This window comes from Dermacentor andersoni, chromosome 2, assembly GCF_023375885.2.
Source record: "Dermacentor andersoni chromosome 2, qqDerAnde1_hic_scaffold, whole genome shotgun sequence".
NCBI lineage: Eukaryota > Metazoa > Arthropoda > Arachnida > Ixodida > Ixodidae > Dermacentor > Dermacentor andersoni.
Genome location: NC_092815.1, coordinates 41,845,322 through 41,865,520, shown reverse-complemented (window position 1 = coordinate 41,865,520; position 20,199 = coordinate 41,845,322). Strand labels below are relative to the sequence as shown.

The 20,199-nt window shown below is 41.3% G+C and overlaps 1 protein-coding gene across 1 annotated transcript in view; it reads right to left on the bottom strand.

Annotated features, from left to right (window-relative positions):
• unc80 (unc80, NALCN channel complex subunit) overlaps positions 1 to 20,199 on the bottom strand; it is a 209,674-nt gene that overhangs the window by 39,766 nt on the left and 149,709 nt on the right. Inside the window, exons 45-52 of the mRNA XM_050189428.3 lie at positions 18,798 to 18,927; positions 18,603 to 18,668; positions 14,992 to 15,210; positions 11,665 to 11,822; positions 9,465 to 9,575; positions 5,553 to 5,784; positions 2,392 to 2,595; positions 64 to 159 (exon numbers count right to left, since the gene is read on the bottom strand). Coding sequence (XP_050045385.1) covers positions 64 to 159; positions 2,392 to 2,595; positions 5,553 to 5,784; positions 9,465 to 9,575; positions 11,665 to 11,822; positions 14,992 to 15,210; positions 18,603 to 18,668; positions 18,798 to 18,927 — 1,216 coding nt within the window. The remainder of the gene's footprint in view (positions 1 to 63; positions 160 to 2,391; positions 2,596 to 5,552; positions 5,785 to 9,464; positions 9,576 to 11,664; positions 11,823 to 14,991; positions 15,211 to 18,602; positions 18,669 to 18,797; positions 18,928 to 20,199) is intronic.

The following is a 20,199-nucleotide window of genomic DNA, read 5'->3' as shown; positions in this document are numbered from 1 at the left end:
TGTTCAATATGTGATGGGTCACAGCATTTTGCATATGACTAAAGCTTCCCACAAAAAAATTACCTTTAGATGAGGCAGGTGAGCTATGTATGGATGCTTGTAAAGTGTCATGTAGACACCTTTTAACAGATTTCGAGCTGCATCCCAATCAACAAGTCTCTGTAATGAAATGTGCAAATTCAGTCAATGGCAGCTTGTGCTTCTAAAGGGGCCCTGAAACACTTTTCTAACCAATCATAGAATGGCCTGACTATTACAGTATGTCGTTCCATGAATCTCGCGCCGTAAAAATGTTTCGTGTCCTTCAACTACAAGTGGAGCTATCTCACTTTTCGTGTCCACCAGCACGCTGGAAAGCTACGCAGTGGAGAAGCAAAGGGGGCAAAGCCCCGGCTAAAAGTTGAATGTTGCGGCAGTGAAAGGGCTGGTTGCGGCACCCTGTGGCAGTCGCTGTAGGCTAAGCTACGCAGCACACTGCTGCAATCTCAGAGGCTACGCACAGCAAATGCAGCTGTGCTCAGTGCAAAGATGAAATTATTTTTCTGTCTTTTCAAGATTTCAGATATACATATTCTTCATTTACTTAACTCAAGATAAGCAATGCACTACCGAGAATGATCTCGTGATCACGAAATCAGCCAACAGCATTGGTCGGCCAAATGCTTTTGGCCAGCTTTCGATAACGACACTGCGGATGCGAGAGCAAGCATATGTTTACAGCTTTAGAGACGAGATTGTAAATTTCCTGCTGCATGCAGTGCAATAATATTAGGCTCACATGTTCACAGGAGCCTCGTTGACAGATTGGCTACATATTTTGCTGTGTTCAAAAAGTGTTTCAGGGCCCCTTTTAGAAATGAGGATGAAGGAATCTAATAGTGCAGCAATTAGTATGAAGTAATGATGAAATAAATAAATGAGACACAATCTATATTTTGAACAGTTCTCCGATTATGTATATGCCAGATGCTAAAGTTAAAATGAAATATATGATTTCAGCATTCGTGATGTTACTTAGTTTCTTGCAGCACTGGACTGTTACAGGAAAGAAAAACTTAACTGCCATTCTTTTCACTGCGGTCTGGTCACACCAGTTGGTGTCCACAGTAATAGTGAGCATAGGCAGCATCTTTTACTGAAATAAGAAGCTTGTGACAGCCAGGAAAATGCTGCAAACACACACTGGAACTGGCCAGCAGCACATAAGGAGTGGTAGGCAATGGTAGATATGTCTCTCTATGATGGTGCAGTATAAGGTCTACAGCCAGTAAGAGGATGTTGTGATATGACAGTCACTTGTAAATGCCACTGCTACAGTTTAAAACAAGCTGTACCCACATTCTAGACAAGTGCCATAGACTACCATGATACCGTATCTACTTGCATAATGATTGCACTTTTTTGTCAAAAAGGCTGCCGCAAATTCAGGGGTGCGATCATTACGCGGGTTAAATTTCCCGCGAAAAGATAAATTTTTTTTTTCATCCCACAGCACGCGATTTTTTTTTATTCGCGAGTACATTACGCGCATTGAAACAGTTTCTTCTGTATCAGTAATGAATAATATCGTCAATATTGGCAAGTCTGTGGCAATAACGTAGCCATGTCCACTTTGAGGGGACAGAAAGAGAGATGGGCGTGCTTAGCTGCCAGTGACATAGAAACACATGGGGAGTATGCTGCGGAAACTGTGCCATTTGTCTTCACTACTATCCTAATTCGGCACATTTCCACTAAGGGTGGGCGAATATCTTAGCTGTGTTACAAGCGTCGGCGTATGAATAGGGTACACTTCTAACGTATCAATTTAAACGTGGCTACTATCATTGCCGCTCGGGGTTTGTTGCGTGCCCACAAGTGCAGACGAAAAGAATCGAAAGGCACCTTTTTTGCTGTTGTTGCTGTTGACCACAACCATTATAAAGACTACAAATAATAAAGTCAAAGCAAGTTTGGTTGTAGCTTTTTTTTTTTCATGGTAGTGTGGAAAGTGATAAAAGGAATAAAATGGGGCAGCTGCTTAAGAATGTTTGATGCGTGCAGACCGCTTGGTATGTCTTGAAGAGTCATTCACGTAGCATTCGGCAGCATTCGACAGATTGTAGGCGCGATCATCATTAGCTAGACTTGGCATACGACATATTGCTGCGGCAAGTTTGGGGTGCGATTATTACACGGGAAAGAAAAAAAATTGAATTTTGACGACAAAATTAGGGGTGCAATCATTACGCGAGCGCGATCATTATGCAAGTAAATACGGTATATGACATCAGTCATATACACAGTAGACAAGTAATGTCATGAGCCACCAAAACATTATTGAGACACTTGGCTTCCACGAGGATGGCAACGAGCAACTATGAGAGGCAACTTAGGAGGTCTGGCACTTGCCCGTATGGCAGGCTTCTTGGCAACCTTGGTAAAGGTCTTGTCAAGGCGACGGATGACCATGATAAGAGCAGGCCTCATAGCCTCTTGTGCCCACTCTGACTGTGGCAGCACCTCATTGAGGTACCGCCGCAAGCCTCGGCATGCCATGGTCTGGGGGTCATATGGTGCCATCTTGAGCAGGCTGTGAGCCACTTCTGCCAGACGCTGAGAAAGACATCATTCAAATTCCCAATAACTTCCCCTCAAATTCTCAAGCCAGCATGAGAAGTACTTCAGCAAAAGCGCAGGTATACTGTTTTTTCACAGATATGACCCACACTGAATATACAAGGAGTGGAAATACAGTTTAATGCAGGCTTTACCTTCAGATGCAGTTTTGTGGCTGTATGCTCTCATTACCATGAAACCCCATGACTGTAAAAATTTGCATATAGAAGTGCCTAACACTTCAATAAAGCCACACCCCACTTTAACAGAAAAGAGCAGTAAAAGCAATACTGACCAAACACACAAAACAAGAATGCCTTTAGAGCTTTGCTTTATTGCACAGGGTTGCTGTTATATATATATGTTTCTGAAATCTAGCGCCACTAAAACCTAACTGTGCTCATGCTCTGAATAAAGGTGTGTGCACACCAGGTCACTGGGAGTCGCAGCACGAGCTCTGAACAAAGACGGTGTGTGCCTCTTCAGGGACAATCATAACAGTTGCTTTCAAGAAGATTTGAACACCACTACATTGGTCTTTTTTCTAAGTAGCAGACATGAAATTCCTAAATTTTTTTTTAATTTCTAATATAGTGGTGTGAATTTATGATTTGGAAGGAAGCGGGAGGGGGGGTTTGCAATACATAGTATGCACCAAAAGTATGGAACATGTTTAATCACCGTATATTTGCAACCTATGTGCTCCACCTATGGACACCACAAGCTTTCTTTCACGCTATATTGCCTAACCTTTATTTTGCTTCCTCAGATTGTCTTCGTGTACACATAACCTGCACTCAGATAATTGAAGCCTGAAAGTAATGATAGCCAGGCATTATCAAGAGTAATCTAAATCAGGTTTCTGCAGGGCTGACTAGCAGGTTATGCGAAGGTGTGTTAATGCGTTAGGTGCTGTGTGTGTTTGCATCTAACTGTTTTCACATAAGTCTGGGTCACTGGGTAGTATATGGTAGAGTGGGTAGTGCATCATGCTGCTTTTCTGAGGGCATAAGGTTCAAAACCAATCATTGGACCAACCTTAGGTGGCTGAGTATATGGCACTGTGTACATATGTGCCGCTCTTGACGAACCTCTTTCACGCCGACATGGGTCACTCTAGAAGTGGGACTTTGTATGTGCCACTCGGTCTGTGCTGGTCTTCAACAAACCTCTTTTGCGCCAACTTGGTTCACCGGGCATGTGCCGGTAGGTGTGTGCCACTCTTCAATGAACATCTTTGATGCCACTTTCGATAACTAGGTATGTGGCACTGGGAATGTGCTGCTCTACAATGTCAAAAAATATCCCTTGAATTTTTTTGATGCTGTGGAATAGAACCCACATCACAAAGGTTCTTCAAGGACCCAATGCTTTGGCAGGCTGCACCACAAATGCACTGGGCACGTGTCGCTTTTCAATGTATGTCTTTCGCGCCAACACTTTAACGAGCTATGCCACAAATGCACTCAGTGTGTGCAGCTCTTCAATGAGTCTCTCACCAACTTGGGCCATACACTGTGCAGTTGTTGGTACCAGGAGCCATTCAGCACCATGCTCTTGGAATGTTGCAAACACAAGTGCATCCTAGAAACAACCCTTTATGTGCTAGTTGCCTTGGCTCTTGGTATAGTGGAGCAGCTTTGTTGTCCACTCAATGCTCAAGTATATCACTTTCAGGAACCATTCTTATCCTGCTCCACACCACATGCTTCTCATTGCACTCATGCCTTTTGTGTTGTCTTATTAGAAAGGTTGTGAAACTATTTTTCTTAATGAACAGTGCTCAGAGATTCAAATGTGATGCTTGGAGCACATGGGTGCTGGCACTCTGTGCCACCAGTGGGCGCTGGGGAAACTGAGCTGATGCAACAGCAACAAAGCAACACAGCAACAAAGAACGTCAAGCGGAAAGTCGGAGAGGCTGAAAAATGGAAAAGAAACCTGCCATGAGTAACTACTTAAGAAGAAAAACAAAATCAGGAAAGAAAGAATTTATGATAAATCAAAGGGAAGCTCATTACTTTTCGAAGCGAGATCGGGATGCCTTAGAACACGCACCTACAAAGCGAGATATAAGAAGGAAGAAGAAGCATGTGCTTGCTGGAGTAAAGCTAGGGAAACAATGGAGCATGTTTTATTAGAACGTGAGGACGTCTGCCCAGCAGTCGATTTAGGCACCACTGGCCTCCCTGAAGGCCTTGGGTTCAACGAGAGCAGTGGAAAAGTAAACATGTCCGCAATAGACATTAGTAAGAGGCGATTGGAAGATTGGTGAAAGAAAAGTAGGGAAACGACAAAAAACGGAGACGTACAAAAGCAAAGTTCGCAATATGGGATCATGAAAATTTGGTTGTGAGAGTTTACAGGGTTCTTTTTTTTTTAAACCTAGGTAGGACATTAGGCAGTATAATAGCAAGAGCTTGGTGGCACAACCCACCGCCCCGTTCCAAAGGGGACGCTCATAATATCCATCCATCCATCCATCCATCCATCCATCCCATGAGGCCTTATGTTATAGTACAATGAAAGTAAGAGCCTTTGTTAGACATTGTTATTGCATCTGAACCCCCACCACTCACCCAGTACTCACCGGTGGCACAAGAAGTGCCAGCCACCATGCAGTTCGAGTATTGTGTTTGAACTGCTGAGCATTGCACACAGACACATAATGATGTCTTACTGCTCACTTCACAAGCACAGTTTTAAAACTGCTGTCATTCCCACCAAAGCCATGCCCATGTGACGTTGGTTTATCAATGAATGCAAATTGCTGATTTTCGAGAGCACCAGTATAGGCAAAATTTTGCTCACACAAGCTTGAATAGTGAGGGCATCTGGAACTGTATAGTTTTTCAAATCCTTGCATGCACTCAAAATGCTTGAGGGTCACCTATACACTCAGCTTTGTCTAGCTGCATTCACACAGATTTTGGGCTCAAGCAGGGCTGACATACCAAGTGGCACTTGACATCCAGGAGCTCGGTAGCCTTGCTGGGCAAGTCGGGGATCTTTTTGCTCAGATCAGCCAGGCGAGCTGAGCACTTAGTAAGGAATTCTGCCACCACTGATAACAGTGTGTCCCGTGGCTGTCGGAACTCAAGTCGCAGAAGATCACTGTCCTCATCATCCCGTTCATAGTGAGTTCCACCTGGCTTCCTCGACCCATACAGCGTCTCATTCACAAACCTGCCACATAACAAATATTTGTGTAAAGATAACGGGAAAGTAAGGTTATGAGACTTTATTTATCTTTCTATGTTAGAACGAGTGCCTTGGAGCGTCCTGACATATAACACTTTCATATTGCACTTCCTTTTTTTTAACAGCCCAAACTAAGCACAGGGTCTGGTGCCAAACAACAGAATCAACGGAGTAACACTTACACACTTCGCAATCTTGACTAGCTGTGCTCCCACAATTTGCCCTGGACAGTTGACGTGCATAACTTACATTAAATCATGATATTTCAACCATCAGACAATGATGAACTGGATGGCTTTATTTTTTAAACTGAAAACAATGCTGGTGGTACTTATGTGTGCACGCAAATTGTTGATAATGCCACAAGCAATTGAAGAAATGTATGCTAATGCAAGCACTCCTTTACTGGTGAATCTTAAGAATCTTACGAAAATTGAAACAATCTTATGAAGATTGTTTCTTGATATGCCGTGTGTTCTGTGATGACAGTCTTAGATTTTTAAAAGTAGGGTTTTTGAGATAAAATTACAATTTTTGCAGCCCTATCTTTACAGCAGTGGCAGATATCAATCAGAATTATTGTGATAAGTGCCAATATTATAATTAATTTAAGATATTTCACTAATTGATCTTTAGTTACAGACTTCTGGATGCATGTTGTATTGAAGGATTGGAGTCAGCCAGTACTGAAAGCAATATGCCAAAAGCCTTGGACTAGTTTCGAGAAATAAGTGCTCAAAACCTGCAGAAAAATGCATTGCTGTTTCGATTAATGTTTTGGCACTGTGGAAAAATGCAGTATGGAAAATGGTTAACTGGAGCAGCAAATGTACTTCACAGTACACTTTGAGATTTTGAACATGCATCAAGTATACTTTTATATCAAGTCACAATACTTAAACCTGAGAGCTTATTATTTGGTAGTGGCTGAATATACAATGGTTCCAACAGTATGCCTGCATGGAATAAGAATAAGCCTTTCTTCAGCTAATACTTAAAGCTGACAGCCATGACAAACTTGACTGTCAGTCTTGGTGAGCCACTCACTGAAAAAGTCTGCTTGAAAGTTATAATACAAGCCTAACAATTTTGGGTACTTATGGGTAAGTCAACTTCCGTTAATTCAACCCTGATGGGACCGATGAAACTTATTGAATTACCTGGTGGAATTAAACAACATGCACAAAAAACACTGAGATACACTGCTGATTCACTTGGCAAGTATTTGCTATTCTAACATGCCCTCGAATCAAATGCCTGCCCACTTTCTATGTGTCCAAAGTAGAGAAGTAACTTTGAAACGACATTAACACTCTGAAACAAAGTAGAAATCTAATGCGCAACCAATATTTAATAAGAAAAATGGACAAGAGACTAATATGTGTTGTACAATGGCGGTCGGATCCCTGAAGTCAGCTTTGCAGCACGGTTTTTATAGGGGCCCCAAACACTTTTTAAGCCACCATTTTTCGGTTGCAGATTGCGTAGAATGACGGTAGGAGAAATAAATGCAACAAGAATGGCAGCGATAGGGGCACACAGTCCTAAGTTATTCAGCCGAGAAATTTCAATATACAATAAAAAAATGCATGCATTCAACTCAAATTTCACGCTGTCTTCTTTGCCCATTTCTCTCACCCACTGATGTAACCCCTCACTGCCAATCTACCAATGGTAAGAGCCCCAAGCGCCTACGTAAGAAGAAGTCACACTCCATGGTTGCCTACATGTTCTATGATCATGGATTCCAGTTACACCAGTGCGCTCAAGGCACTGGACGAGCAACCTGGGACTGTGAAACATCTCTTTTCTTCATTTCAGCTTTAGTTCAGCGTAGTACCGCGAACAACAAAACGAGTGCAGCAACAACAATGCATTGAGGTGAGAAACCTGCACCATGAGAACAATGAGCAAAATGAGGCAGCGAGGCAACAAGGCTGTTCACAAGCATGCGTACAAGAAGAGAAGCTTTGGTGCTCAGAGGCCAGAGGTATGTCACCATACCAGAGGTGACATAGCTACCTAGTCTTGTGGTTGTAGCAATCTTTTACGGCTGTGTTGGTTTGCAACAACATAAAGAGTATAGCAAACAAAAATAAAATCAATTATTAATTGAGTACATTTTGCTGCAATGCAGTGGTCATATGAAAATTAGTTTTTAACCAATTATGGAGCAGTGAGTTGTGACGTCGATGATGGTTCTGGTCAGCACCACTGGTTTATGATGCAGTCGGTAGCGATGCAGTGATTTGTTTGCGTGATTAAAATATTAAATATTTCAAAATCGCTGCTTTGACCTACTCTAGAAGCATCTACAACCATCAGTCTACGCAACCTGCAGCAGAAAGATGGTAGCTTAAAGGGCCCCTCACCAGGTTTGGCCATTTTGAGCTGACAAGCGCAGAACATACAATGCACGATAACGATCATGTCTGCAAAGTATTACATCGCTACGCACCACGGAAAGATCTGAAATTCCAAACCGAATACCGTTTTCCCTTCTCGTGGCTGCCGCCCTCCAAGCCAGAGGATGACGTGCACATGCTAGTGCACCTACGTACACATGTTCGTGCTGTGACGTCACTTGTGGTGACACGTGACTTCGAGAATTATTCAAGGCAGCATCTGTTATTTGTGTAATATGTTGCTAGAACAGATGGATTGAAGCTTAGAGAAATAATAAAACACACAAACCGCGTGTGTGTGTGTGTGTGTGTGTGCACGCCTGTGGGTGGGTGGGTGTGCGTGCATGGGCGGGTGCGTGCGTGCGTGCATGTGCGTGGGTGCGTGCGTGTGTGCATGGGCGGGTGTGTGCGTGCGTGTGTGCAGGGGCGGGTGCGTGTGTGTGTGTGTGTGCGCGCGTGCGTGTGTGTGTGTGTGTGTGTGTGTGTGTGTGTGTGTGTGTGTGTGTGTGTGTGTGTGTGTGTGTGTGTGTGTGTGTGTGTGTGTGTGTGTGTGTGTGTGTGTGTGTGTGTGTGTGTGTGTGCTGTGCTGCAAGCAAAAAATCGAGGAGAAAAAGGAAAGAAGGCGGGGTCCGTGACGTATGCTTGACGCAATCCTCGAGGTCCAGTATGGGAGAACGCAGAGAAGGAATTTCGCTTGTGGAGGCTAGATGGGGCAAGTGGAGAGAGCGTCTGACTCGGCAGTAGAGCTCGCCTCCTAAAATCATGGATTTGTTGCACTGGAATATTGCAATCTCAGCTATTAATGAGCCGATTTGAAAAAAACTTGTGGCAGAATGTTCCCTAGAAAACACGCAATAATTTCCAGCGTATAATCATAGTTTGCTGTGTGGCCTGGTAAAGAGCCCTTTAAAATGTGTTCAAGGGCCCCTTTAATGTTAGCTTCGCCACCATACACCGATGATATGAGGTAAAACATACAAACACTGCAAAGGCAGTTTTGGTTTCGTGTCCGATTGGCTGACTGGTCAAGTTCGAATTATCTGGCGAAGACTAACTTTAAGATTGAAATAACGAAGGTTTGGGCACATATAAACGAAGGGGCGCCGACTGGGACCTTCAGTTGGGATCGAATTAAACAAAAGATCGATGACTGAATTAAACAAAATATTAAATTAACGAGAGTCTAATTAATATAAATCTGCTGACAAGGTTTGTTTCCGCAGGTAACAAGAGCCAGTTTTTGGCAGTGCTTTTACTTACCTTGAAGGCAGGTCTTCCTCAACTTCGAAAGGAGGCGAACAAGCACCTCGTGAGGCATTCTTGATGCTAGAACCCCTCAAGTCAATCGCTTTTTGAGGTCCTGTGTAATTTCTGCACAGCAAGCAAATAGAAAGAGCAACATTACATCAAAGTAGCTTGCTACACATCATGAAGCAAATAGTATTGGCATAAATAGAGTTTTTTTCAGACCACTGTCAGTGCTACGTAATCATCACCAATAGTGCCTTCTATGTGTGGACCTCTGACCCAAGGGAGGTGATAGAGTCTGGCAAAGTATGACCTCCAAAAATGACAGTGCCCACCAAGAAATATGACGACAGTGCAGCTTAGGATACCTGCACAAGTAACTCCATCTTTAGCGGGTGATTTGGATTGTGGTAAATAGTGTGTCTTCTTCTGAGCGACTAAGTCAGCTCACGGAATAATGTTTCTAGAAGGGCAATCTAGATTTCTTCTGGGATTTACTACTCTTTGTTGCATGACGAGCTGTTAAATCATATTAAAAACTGTATTAATGGACAACTGGAGGAATTGGTTTTCTTAGACAAAAGTGTGTCTCAACGGAAATTACTTCCTAGTATATACAGTCAATGCCGGTTGGGTGGAGAGAATGCGTCTTTGTGCAGAAATTAGGAATTCGCATTGATTCCAAGGTTGCCCCCTAACATCAGTGACCTATACCTTAGCAAGATTGACAAATACTTAGAGGATGCCTTAGATGATCGTTACATGGACAATTACCTGATATTATGTAGTAGGGATAAATTTTAATCCGTTGTTACCTCAGGGAGCGAACAATTTAAAGCGAATGCAGAAGGGTTAAAGATTACTAAGAATTGCCTCGAAGTAGCACAATACAATTCCTAGACATTTCCTTGATGTTTCAGAAGAACCACGTGTGCTGGCTGTACTCTCCTAGATCTTCAAAACCGTTGCTAGACTTTTCATCCAAGCATTCTAAAGTTGCAAAAACGGAATTGCCACGTCATGCCCTAAGTCCTCTCTCACCAAATCATGTTTACACAAAATGAGTGCCAGCTTTAATGCACAGGCTATGTGTCTATCAGAAGTAGGTTATCCTCACATTGCAGTAGCCACTGTCGCAGAATGCTTTAAGAAGTCCATCATTTTGTCAAGTTGGAACATAGTTGCAGAAAGCAATAATAACAAGAAATTAGTCGTATGTATTCTATACATCCATTTCTTATCCCATAGGCTAAAGAAAGTGGGAAGTAGACAGGGTGCTGTTTTCACGGTTGCCAGTAAGCTAGCTAAGATTTGTCCCGTCATGCAGAGAAAGAATGAGCAGGTAAAAGACAAAAGGCAGACAGACATTTTCTTCGTAAAATACGAACAAATTCATGGATGGCCGTTCTGGTCTGGCATATAGTGTTCCTTTAGTTGCGACCGAGTTTATGTAGGCCAGACAGGCCGTTGTGTTAATCAGAGATTACAGGAACATAAAAGGTCATTGACCAGAGGATCGCTATCTAATCTTTCTCTGCACTGTCGAGACTGTAAATGCATGCCAAATTTTGATGAATGCACTGTTTTACACAGTCACAAGAACGAAGAAACACATCTAATGGTCAAAGCCTGGCATATCAATAGTAGTGGAAGTGCATGCGTGAGCCAGCCTTCAATTAACTTGCACAAAGAAGAAATGAAATGCCTAAATAGTTATCTGTCATGTAGGCCCACGCGTGTGCCTGCTTGACAGGTGGCGCTACCATACCTGAGCATGCGCAGATAAGTATTGCATTTACTTTCTTTTTCCACCCCAGTGTGCCCTTCAGTTGATAGTCGGTGTTTGTGTTGTCTGGTTCTCTTGTGTCCATGTCTTCACGTCTTACCTTCTTCCACGATGAATCCCTACCAATTAGCTCAACTTTTTATGGTTCAGGAAGTATTAGTGATATCAGGCATCCCATACTACTCATCATTAACTGAACTGCTTTCTATGACACATCCTGTTCATTATTTAGTTCAGCAAATATACAATTGAACACACTTTTCCCAATACAATTTGCATTTGTTCAATTGATGTTTTATTGCACATTCTTTACCCAAACACTTACATTGCAGCCTGCTGTGGATAGAATTTGTCCTCCTGTTTTCTCTGCTTTCCAACGTTACAGCTCACTTTCACCATTTCTCATCACTGCAACATGTCACAAACCTGGTCAAAGCCTCACAATTGCTGATCAGGGTCTTCATGCAAACGGACACATTGTGAATCATCTGCAGCTCAGCTCGTGGCCCCCCAGGAGTTTCTTTCTTGGTGGTCAAGGACTGCAGGTGCTGTAGGTAGAAAGGCAGCACCGCCTCCAAGATAGTCTGCATTGATTAAAAGCTCAGATGTGAAAAAATGTGTAGCAAGGAGAAAACAAGATGTGAAGGAAGACAAAAAGAATGTTAATGACATAAGCAAAATACAGTCAAACCTCATTATAAGGAAGTCAGGTATGTACAACACAAAAATACTTTAGTTTTAACTGATATTCGTTATAAGCATATATTCTTTACATGCTGATGTTGGCGAGAACTTCTCTACACTTACGACGTTATATACAATTATTCATTATACCTGTGTCCATTATGTAGAGTTTCAACTGCAATCATCCATCCTGTATCCACAAACAGACAAGGGTTCTGGGATCAGGGGGAGACCGTGGAGGCGAGTGCTCGCACCCACAGGTTCCATTCAAAGGGGGCAGTGTCCCCCTCGCAGTTAGCATTAACAGAAAAATGTGTAAGCAAAATGAGATCCCCCCTTCCTCTTCACCACCCAGCTTTTGGCTCTACGCTCAAAATACACTTCCGAAGCCCCTGGAAACAGGCATAACCACAAATCACAAATCTTACAACTCACTCCCAGAAGGGAACCCCAAACCTGTCACCCTTCAAAGAAATGTTTCTTATCACACAGAGCGCATAAACCACATGTGTGCTGGCATGTGGGAATAGTCAGCATGTTGTTTAGATGCTGCGTCAACCCCCTTTGCAACATATACAGTCAAACCCAGATACATCGAATCTGAAGGGGATCACAAAAAAGTTCTATATATAGATATATCGATATATAAAATAAATATTTTATACAAACATTTTCAAGGAAATTTTGGAGCTGTTCGTTCTATACAATAATTTGTTATATGTGGGTTCAATACATCTGGGTTCAACTGTATGCTGTTTCTTGGCACTTCCTCAATCCTTGCTGCTATTTTTCTTGCAAAGATTTTGTACAACAACAAACATATCTCACAGAATTCGCTAAATATGTGAATACAGTTGGAATTTGTTAAGAAAGCTTTATATGAGAACTAAGATCAGATATAGTAAAGCAGCATTGATAAGTAGTGTAAGTATCCATTATTATTCTGATGATACTGTAAGTACTAGAAGAACACATCTAAAACTTATTAATTTTTATGAAAAGTCATTTGTTTGTGCCTCTGGCAAATGGTTTATTGAATACCTTACAAGAAATCCACCATGTCTTCCAACATACAGCGCACCAAAAGAGTTGTACGCATAGACATTTCATCATACTGATATTAAAACGGATATAGGATATGTGTGTACTATGCAAGTAGGTATGTTTCTTGCAAGGAATCTCCTAGAGCAACATTTAAGTTTACTACACTCACTATACTATATTTACTATAATCTGCTGAATAGTTTTGTAGGTTTATCAGAAATCTAATTACAAGTTCATTCAAAGTTTTTGAAATTTATCTATAAAAAGTTATATTTATACAGATAAATGTACACAAATTTAGAAATTTAGTTCATTCAATCTTACTGTAAAATTTCATTGACACTTCATCTGAAATTCACAAAAAAGTTGTTACCTATTAAAGAAAATGTTTGCAGCTAGAAAAGCTTAAAATCCACTAGGGTTATTGATAAATTTACTATATGGCTAGGCCATTTATCTCACTGCGTACATTGGACACAAAGGTTGTGTCTTTAGTTGTTTTTCTTCTTGCTTGGAACCCTTAGTATGCAGCTGCTTGGATAGTGGCCTTGGCAGCATTTTGGTTGGTACTGCTAAGCTACCTTTAAAATGCAGTCACCAACCTCCGTTTTGTCAGTATGATGTTGCTGTGCATTCAGCATTTTTTTTTTTTTTTTTTTACAATTTCAGGCACTGGTGGTGCTATGTTCACATTTGTTGTCCTCTAACAGATGACACATGGCGGTGGTCATGAGATACAAATAGCAGCACAAACGCAGCATGCTAACTTTTGGGCAACAGATGCGGTCCACGTCAGAGCTGTGGATGATCAACCTTCCCAGGTAACCGTACACTGCCTTCATAACCATATTCATTGATAAATGGCTGGAAGATAAAGGTGCCAGAAAACACAAACTATTCTGCAAATAGATAAAAGTGTGACAGCACAAGCGAACTAACCTCTTCCAGCTCTCTTTACAGTTTTTGATGTGTTCTTTCCAATTGGCCCTTGGTCAGCAAGCTAACAAAACTTTACTAGTTTACCCTCCAAACTGTGAAGACAGTCAACACGCTGTACTGCAAAACGAAAGCTAGCCATTACTCAAGCCATGCTCATTTACTAGAAACCATTGCACTCAGGGTGTCGGAACAAGATGTTTTTCGTTCTTGTTTTAGTTTCATTCCACTGAAAAAAGTTCCATTCCGGTTCTGCTCTGGAATGAAAAAAAAATAATGATCCCTAATGGTTCATAACAGTTTTGGTTCGCAAGCAAAAATCTTCGAAGCAAAGTAATGATAAAAACATCGTATTTACTTTTCTCAATAACTGAATTATGAATTCTGAGATCACGCTCAGTGCCTTGAGTCAAAGCACTGAACATGATGTCAGAAGCAGCACGTCATCCAGTGTACTCGCTAAAATACGAAACCTGTTCCGATAAAATTAACTTAAATGAACCTAAGTGAACAAAAACGAATAATAAAACTTTGGTAACAAAGCAATGTACCTGTAGAAAACGAAACAATAAGCTTTTCAGCGTGCAAGTTTGCTACGATGCCAATCTGCTAGTGCAGCGAGCGGCAGGCTTAGATTAGTGGAGCACTTGACCGGCTATCGCTCCCACTATCCATGCCCAAGATAAGCACTAATGCAGAGCCCTGAGATATGTGCTAATTCTGACGTTGCCTGACGTCAGTTGTTTCGGATTGCCAACTTTTCCCTTTAACCGAAAACTGATAAAAAATATTTCGGTTTCACTCCAGAACAAAAAAATTAATGCTTCGGTTACATTTTCATACTGGTCAAAAATAGTGTTTTGTTTCCTTTTTCGTTTCTGTCCTTGTTCCATTCTGACACACTGGTTGCACTAGCATATTTTAAGATGTCTTTCACCAAAAGATGCAGCAAAATTCACTAGTTGTGTATTTCTCAACTTATTATTTTTTATTGATTACTGAGAATTTCATTAATTAAACTGATCCACACACATTTTTTGATAACGCTCTATTAATCACAAAAAACATAACACGGGAGAGGGAACTGACCAGCATCTGGTGGCCCCTGTGCGAGTCAGAAGCATATGAAACAACTGTGACACTAAGTGATATGGCATCCAGTATGGTCAAGGTGTCGGGGTCCATCTGGTAGCAAAAGTCAAGTGCCCTCAGTGGCTTCTCTGCATCGACCAGTTCCAAAATGTCCAGTGGGTCGACAATGTACTGTGCAAGAGACTGCAGCAGTTGGAAGAATGCCTTGGGCTGCATCTGCAGAATGTAGCACAGAGCAAGGGCATCAATGTAACTTGCAAAAAAAAAGAGGGGGTAAGAATTTGCATGAAATTTTTCACCAAGAAACTATGAACTAAGCTATCCTGGATAAAACTCTGATAACAAGCTTTACTGCACTGCTGTAATGCTGCCACTAAGGTGGCCGTGCTCATACTCCAAGCATGCTCAAGGCAGGCATAAATGGCCTCTTCATGTTAAAAACAAACAACTATGAAAGCTTTGCTTAAACCGATTCACACAGTGTGTGGGATCAGCAGATTTTGTTTCTGATGCAACAAAAAAGTACGGTGTCGATACATGGTAGCAAACGAAATTCACAGCTAAATGTCACTTCCCCACAAAAACTAAGCGTAAACAAGGGAGTAGTTTAGCTATTAGAGCCACTTATACCATACTCTCATATTCACACAACACACTCTATCTTCAGTGTGTATTTGGCAATGCTGCTGGTTCAGTTTTAGCCCTGCGAAGGTGCCTGCTTGTGAAATTTTGTGTAGTGTATGCTTAGTTGCCAAAAGCCACCTCCACACCCAGCAGTCCTGTGGAAGCAGATCAAAGACATTTTACCATTTTTCTGGTGACTTCAAATCAACAAAAAGGAAAACAAAAAGATGTTTTGCACATCCAAAACCCTACTCTAAACTTCCTTCTGAAACATGATCAACTGTAGGCAAACAAAAGAGCCTCAGCACCAAGTCAATGTTTCAACCATCTTTCTCATGGCAAGTCCCCTTGTTGAAACGTTGACTACAGGCCGAAACTGCCCTTGGCTGTCAACTGTTGGTTAATTCAAGATTTAATTTCAATGCGATTAGCATTCTGGGCCTAATAACCTCACTTTAGTATGCTGCTATCTAGCCGCTTCATATAACTCCTAAAAAAAAAAAAACATGTTCGTTTGCTGGTTTAGAACCCGTTTCCTACAGCACAGCAGCCCGATGCTCTACCCATTGGACCATGGATACAATCATAGAAATCCCAAATAATGCCCTTATCAGCTTCCATCATGCAAGCCAGCTCTCTTAAATAAAATATATGTCCAACAGTTGGTTCCGAACCTGGTTCCCTCACCACTGGAGCTCGATGCTCTACCCATTTAACTAGAGGTTCCCAAACTTAGTTCTGTGGAACCCAGGGGTTCCATGAAGGGCATTTTAGGGTTTCACAAACGGCCAAAAAATTATCCCAACACCATACCAACTAGGTGTATTTTACATTAAATTTTTTATTTAACAAAACCATCACATGCCACATCCACACTTCAGCAGTCCTTGCAAAAAAAAGACCATCACAGCAGCAGCGTTCTAGACTCATTGCTGTGCGATTCACCAAGTCGCAGTGCTGGATGCACTTCATTCATGCTCACAAGGAGGGCTGGGGGGGGGGTGAGATGTGTCAGAGTTCTGAATGATAATGAATCTGCATGCCATGAAAGCTGAAAGCTACTGTCTAATTCAGCGGCATGTTAACTTGTTGTCAACACACATCGATTGGCCGCAAGCATACTGTAAGCACACGCGGTGCACGTTCATGTGCTATATGGCACACTGATGTCGTAAAGGCATATGATGATGAGAAAGAAAGGCAAGGCATGCAGACATGAACACAAGAGAAGAGAACCACACAATGCAAACGCCGTTTGTGTTGTCTGGTTCTCTTCTCTTGTGTCAGTGTCTGCACGTCTTACATTTTTCACGAGGAATCCCTACCAACTAGCTCAACTTTCTGTAGTTCTAAGCATATGATGTAAACGTGTAAATGTAAAAAGTGAAGGAACGATGATGTCATCATGCAGCAGTTTCCATATACAGGGTGCCCCAGCTAACTTTAGCCAGAGTTTAGAAATATGCAAATGCCACGTAGCTGTACGGAACAAAGGTAATGTTGTTTGCCGTCACTTGGAGATACTCAAATTATGTTTTTCATTATGCCTAATTAATTGATTACCTACTCAAATATTATAATTAGATTAAAAGTGTCAATGAGAAAATTGTAGAGCGACATGAAAAACTCCCAATACAGCTTTCTGTTGCTCAATACGCTCTACATAAAAGTGTTTTTTTGAGAGTGAAATAAGCCCGTGAATACAGGCAAAGTGCCTTGAGCAGCCAGTCGCCAACCAACATTACCTTGGCATTCACATAGTTTTAAACTCTGGCTAAAGTTATCTGGGACACCCTGCATACAGGCTGGTTTGATTTCACACAGTGTCCCTTTTTACTTTGTCTAGAATAAAAACGTGGAACAACCTCCTCAACCTGCATGATACAAACTGTAGTTCCATGCAACCGGGAGGCATAGGCTTTTAGTGTTAGCATTGTGATCAGTGTACGTATGGATGACCATTACACAGCGTAAATGACTTGCAACATGCATGCCCAAAAACTAAATAAACAAGCAACCTTTGATGTGTCCCACAGTTCGTTTTAGTCAGGAGCCTTTTTATAGCGCATGGTAACTACAGAGCAGTAGCCGTATTGCTAGAGTGCACCGCATTACTTACTTTAAATTCAGGTCTTATTGTACTATGTTGAGTTTCCCAGTCAAAGGCAATGGCCTTTGATATTAAAGATAACACACTGAATCGCTGATTGTTGAGACCCTAAGCTCATGAGGTGGCGGTATTGCTTTGTTCAGTCTTATCTTGCTCATGTGGTATTCAGTCTAGACATTTTGTTCATGTAGCTGATGCCTCAATTTTTGGTGAAATCGTTTAGCCTTTTAGGTGCCATGACAAATTGCTATAATTTCAATCACAACTATATATAAAACCGGTTACAGAGCCTCCATTGCAGTTAGAAAATAGAACCTAAGAGGCCATATCAGCTGCCAAACAAGAGGAATGGACCCCTAATATATGCAATTTTTAATGAATGCAAAGCAATGAAAATCTCGAAACGACAACTACAGATTGTAAATAAAGGTGAAAAAAAAATGGTGCGTCGCTACATTGCTTGAACGCTAAGCACATTAACGCCAAAAGTCGCGATGAGCAAGGTTCTGCTGGAATTTTTTTGCGACCACTCTTTCTTGTTTAGATTGCCTTCTATTTTGTCATACATATTCTGAAGCTTTCCTAAGCCACAAAAGATAGGCAAGCGTTTATACAAATACACAGCTTTATTGAGAAAGAAAAGAAAATCCAAATGCACATGGTAAAAGCCATTCTCTCTGTAACAGCTAATTTTCTCTGGAAACTTAAACCATCCTTCTGGCAGTAAATCGTAAGTCACAGCACCATTTATACATGGGAATCTAAACCGAAAAAATTAATGGACATAATATGCAAAAAAATATGTGCCTATGCTAATGTACAACTCTCCATGCAATTTCTTATCTCAGATAACACTTTCTTTAGTTTTACTTGCCTTGTTCGCATCTCCGTAGTTGCTGTTGACATCAAGGTCAAGGAGAGGAGCCACGCTGCCAAACATCTGCAGATTTGGGGAAAAGTCAAGGAGAAAACACAGAACTTAAAATCCTTGCACACACAAAAACATCCATTTATGACATCTGTCACTGGAACAGAACATCAGATATCATTACCAAAATAAACAACATACCTGAAGTATAAATGGCTTTCTGTGCATGATATAAAATTGCTTGCAGATGAACTCGACAGTTCTACAGAGCAAGCCATTAGTCTGATGGTTGGAATAGATTTGCAAGATTGTTGGCATGATCAGGAGGTACCTGAAAGGCATTGAACACAGTGATAATTTAGTGGTGTGAAGCTGTCCTGACAACAATGATGACACATACAGCATCAGTCAAAAGAAAGTGAGGCATTGCACACATAACCAAAAGGTACTCTGGGACATTTTTTTCAACCTACCATTGAATACACACTATTTGAAAACTGTTGAAAGGGAGGTATAGCACTGGGCTCATCCTCCATAAATTTTTTGATAACAGAGCTGCAAGTAATGTAATAATTCCATTCAAATTCCCTTCCTTATCGTGCTTTGTCATTGGTTCAAGCAGACCTCTATCTATGTTACTCCCAGTCAAGAGTGGTGGATGACAGGGAAACAATAGAATGACAACAAAAATGCTGCTAGAAAGACGGCAGTTATGTTTGGCAGCAAAATACACTTATCAAATTTGCAATAATTATCACACTTTCCTAAAATTTCATAACAAGCCCTTGTTTAGCGGTTACTCAACATTTACAAAGGCTTCAAGGAAAAGTTTCCTTATTTTATCAAAATGATAACGCTATGCAGCAAAACTTCAGGGATTACACTAGCTGTATAACTAGTGATGCCACCACTGAAATGTTAAAACCTCTATTTGTACAGCCTCATTAAATATTATATGTGATTCCATTCTGAAATAGCTCTAACAAAAAAATACCCGGCAAACAGATTTACTCCAGGGTAGTACTCTATTTCTTAAGGGTGCAGTCATTGGGAATAAGTGGAGCGAGACAAATACATACCATTTTTATGGTAAACCTGTCTAATACATGACATGCATCTGGCACCAGCAATGCTGCATTTATTTGTTGACTTGAACTAGACTCCAAGCCGAGCAATATTACTGCTTTCTACAGTGGTGACTGCACCACTGCCTATATGACAATGAGAAGAAGGGGAACCGAGGGTCCTGACTCTTGTCAGTCACAACCATATGAAACCAACAGATAATGAAACCAAGGAAATAATAGGGGAAGTTATTTGTATTCTTTAATTGAAACACAGAAACACTAAGCTAAATGGAAACGAAGGTGGACAAAAAAACAACTTGCCACCAGTGGGAGCCGAACCCACAACCTCCACATTACATGTGCATTGCACTTCCAAATGTGCTAGGGCAGCAGCTGTTCCGAAGTCCTCATTCTTGGGTATTTATGTATGTGTACAAGATCTAACCAAGGAAGTGTTAGCAAGCATCATTCATGGACATGATGGCAGATGTGAAGCATTCTTAAAAATTAAAAAAAATTATGGGGTTTTACGTGCC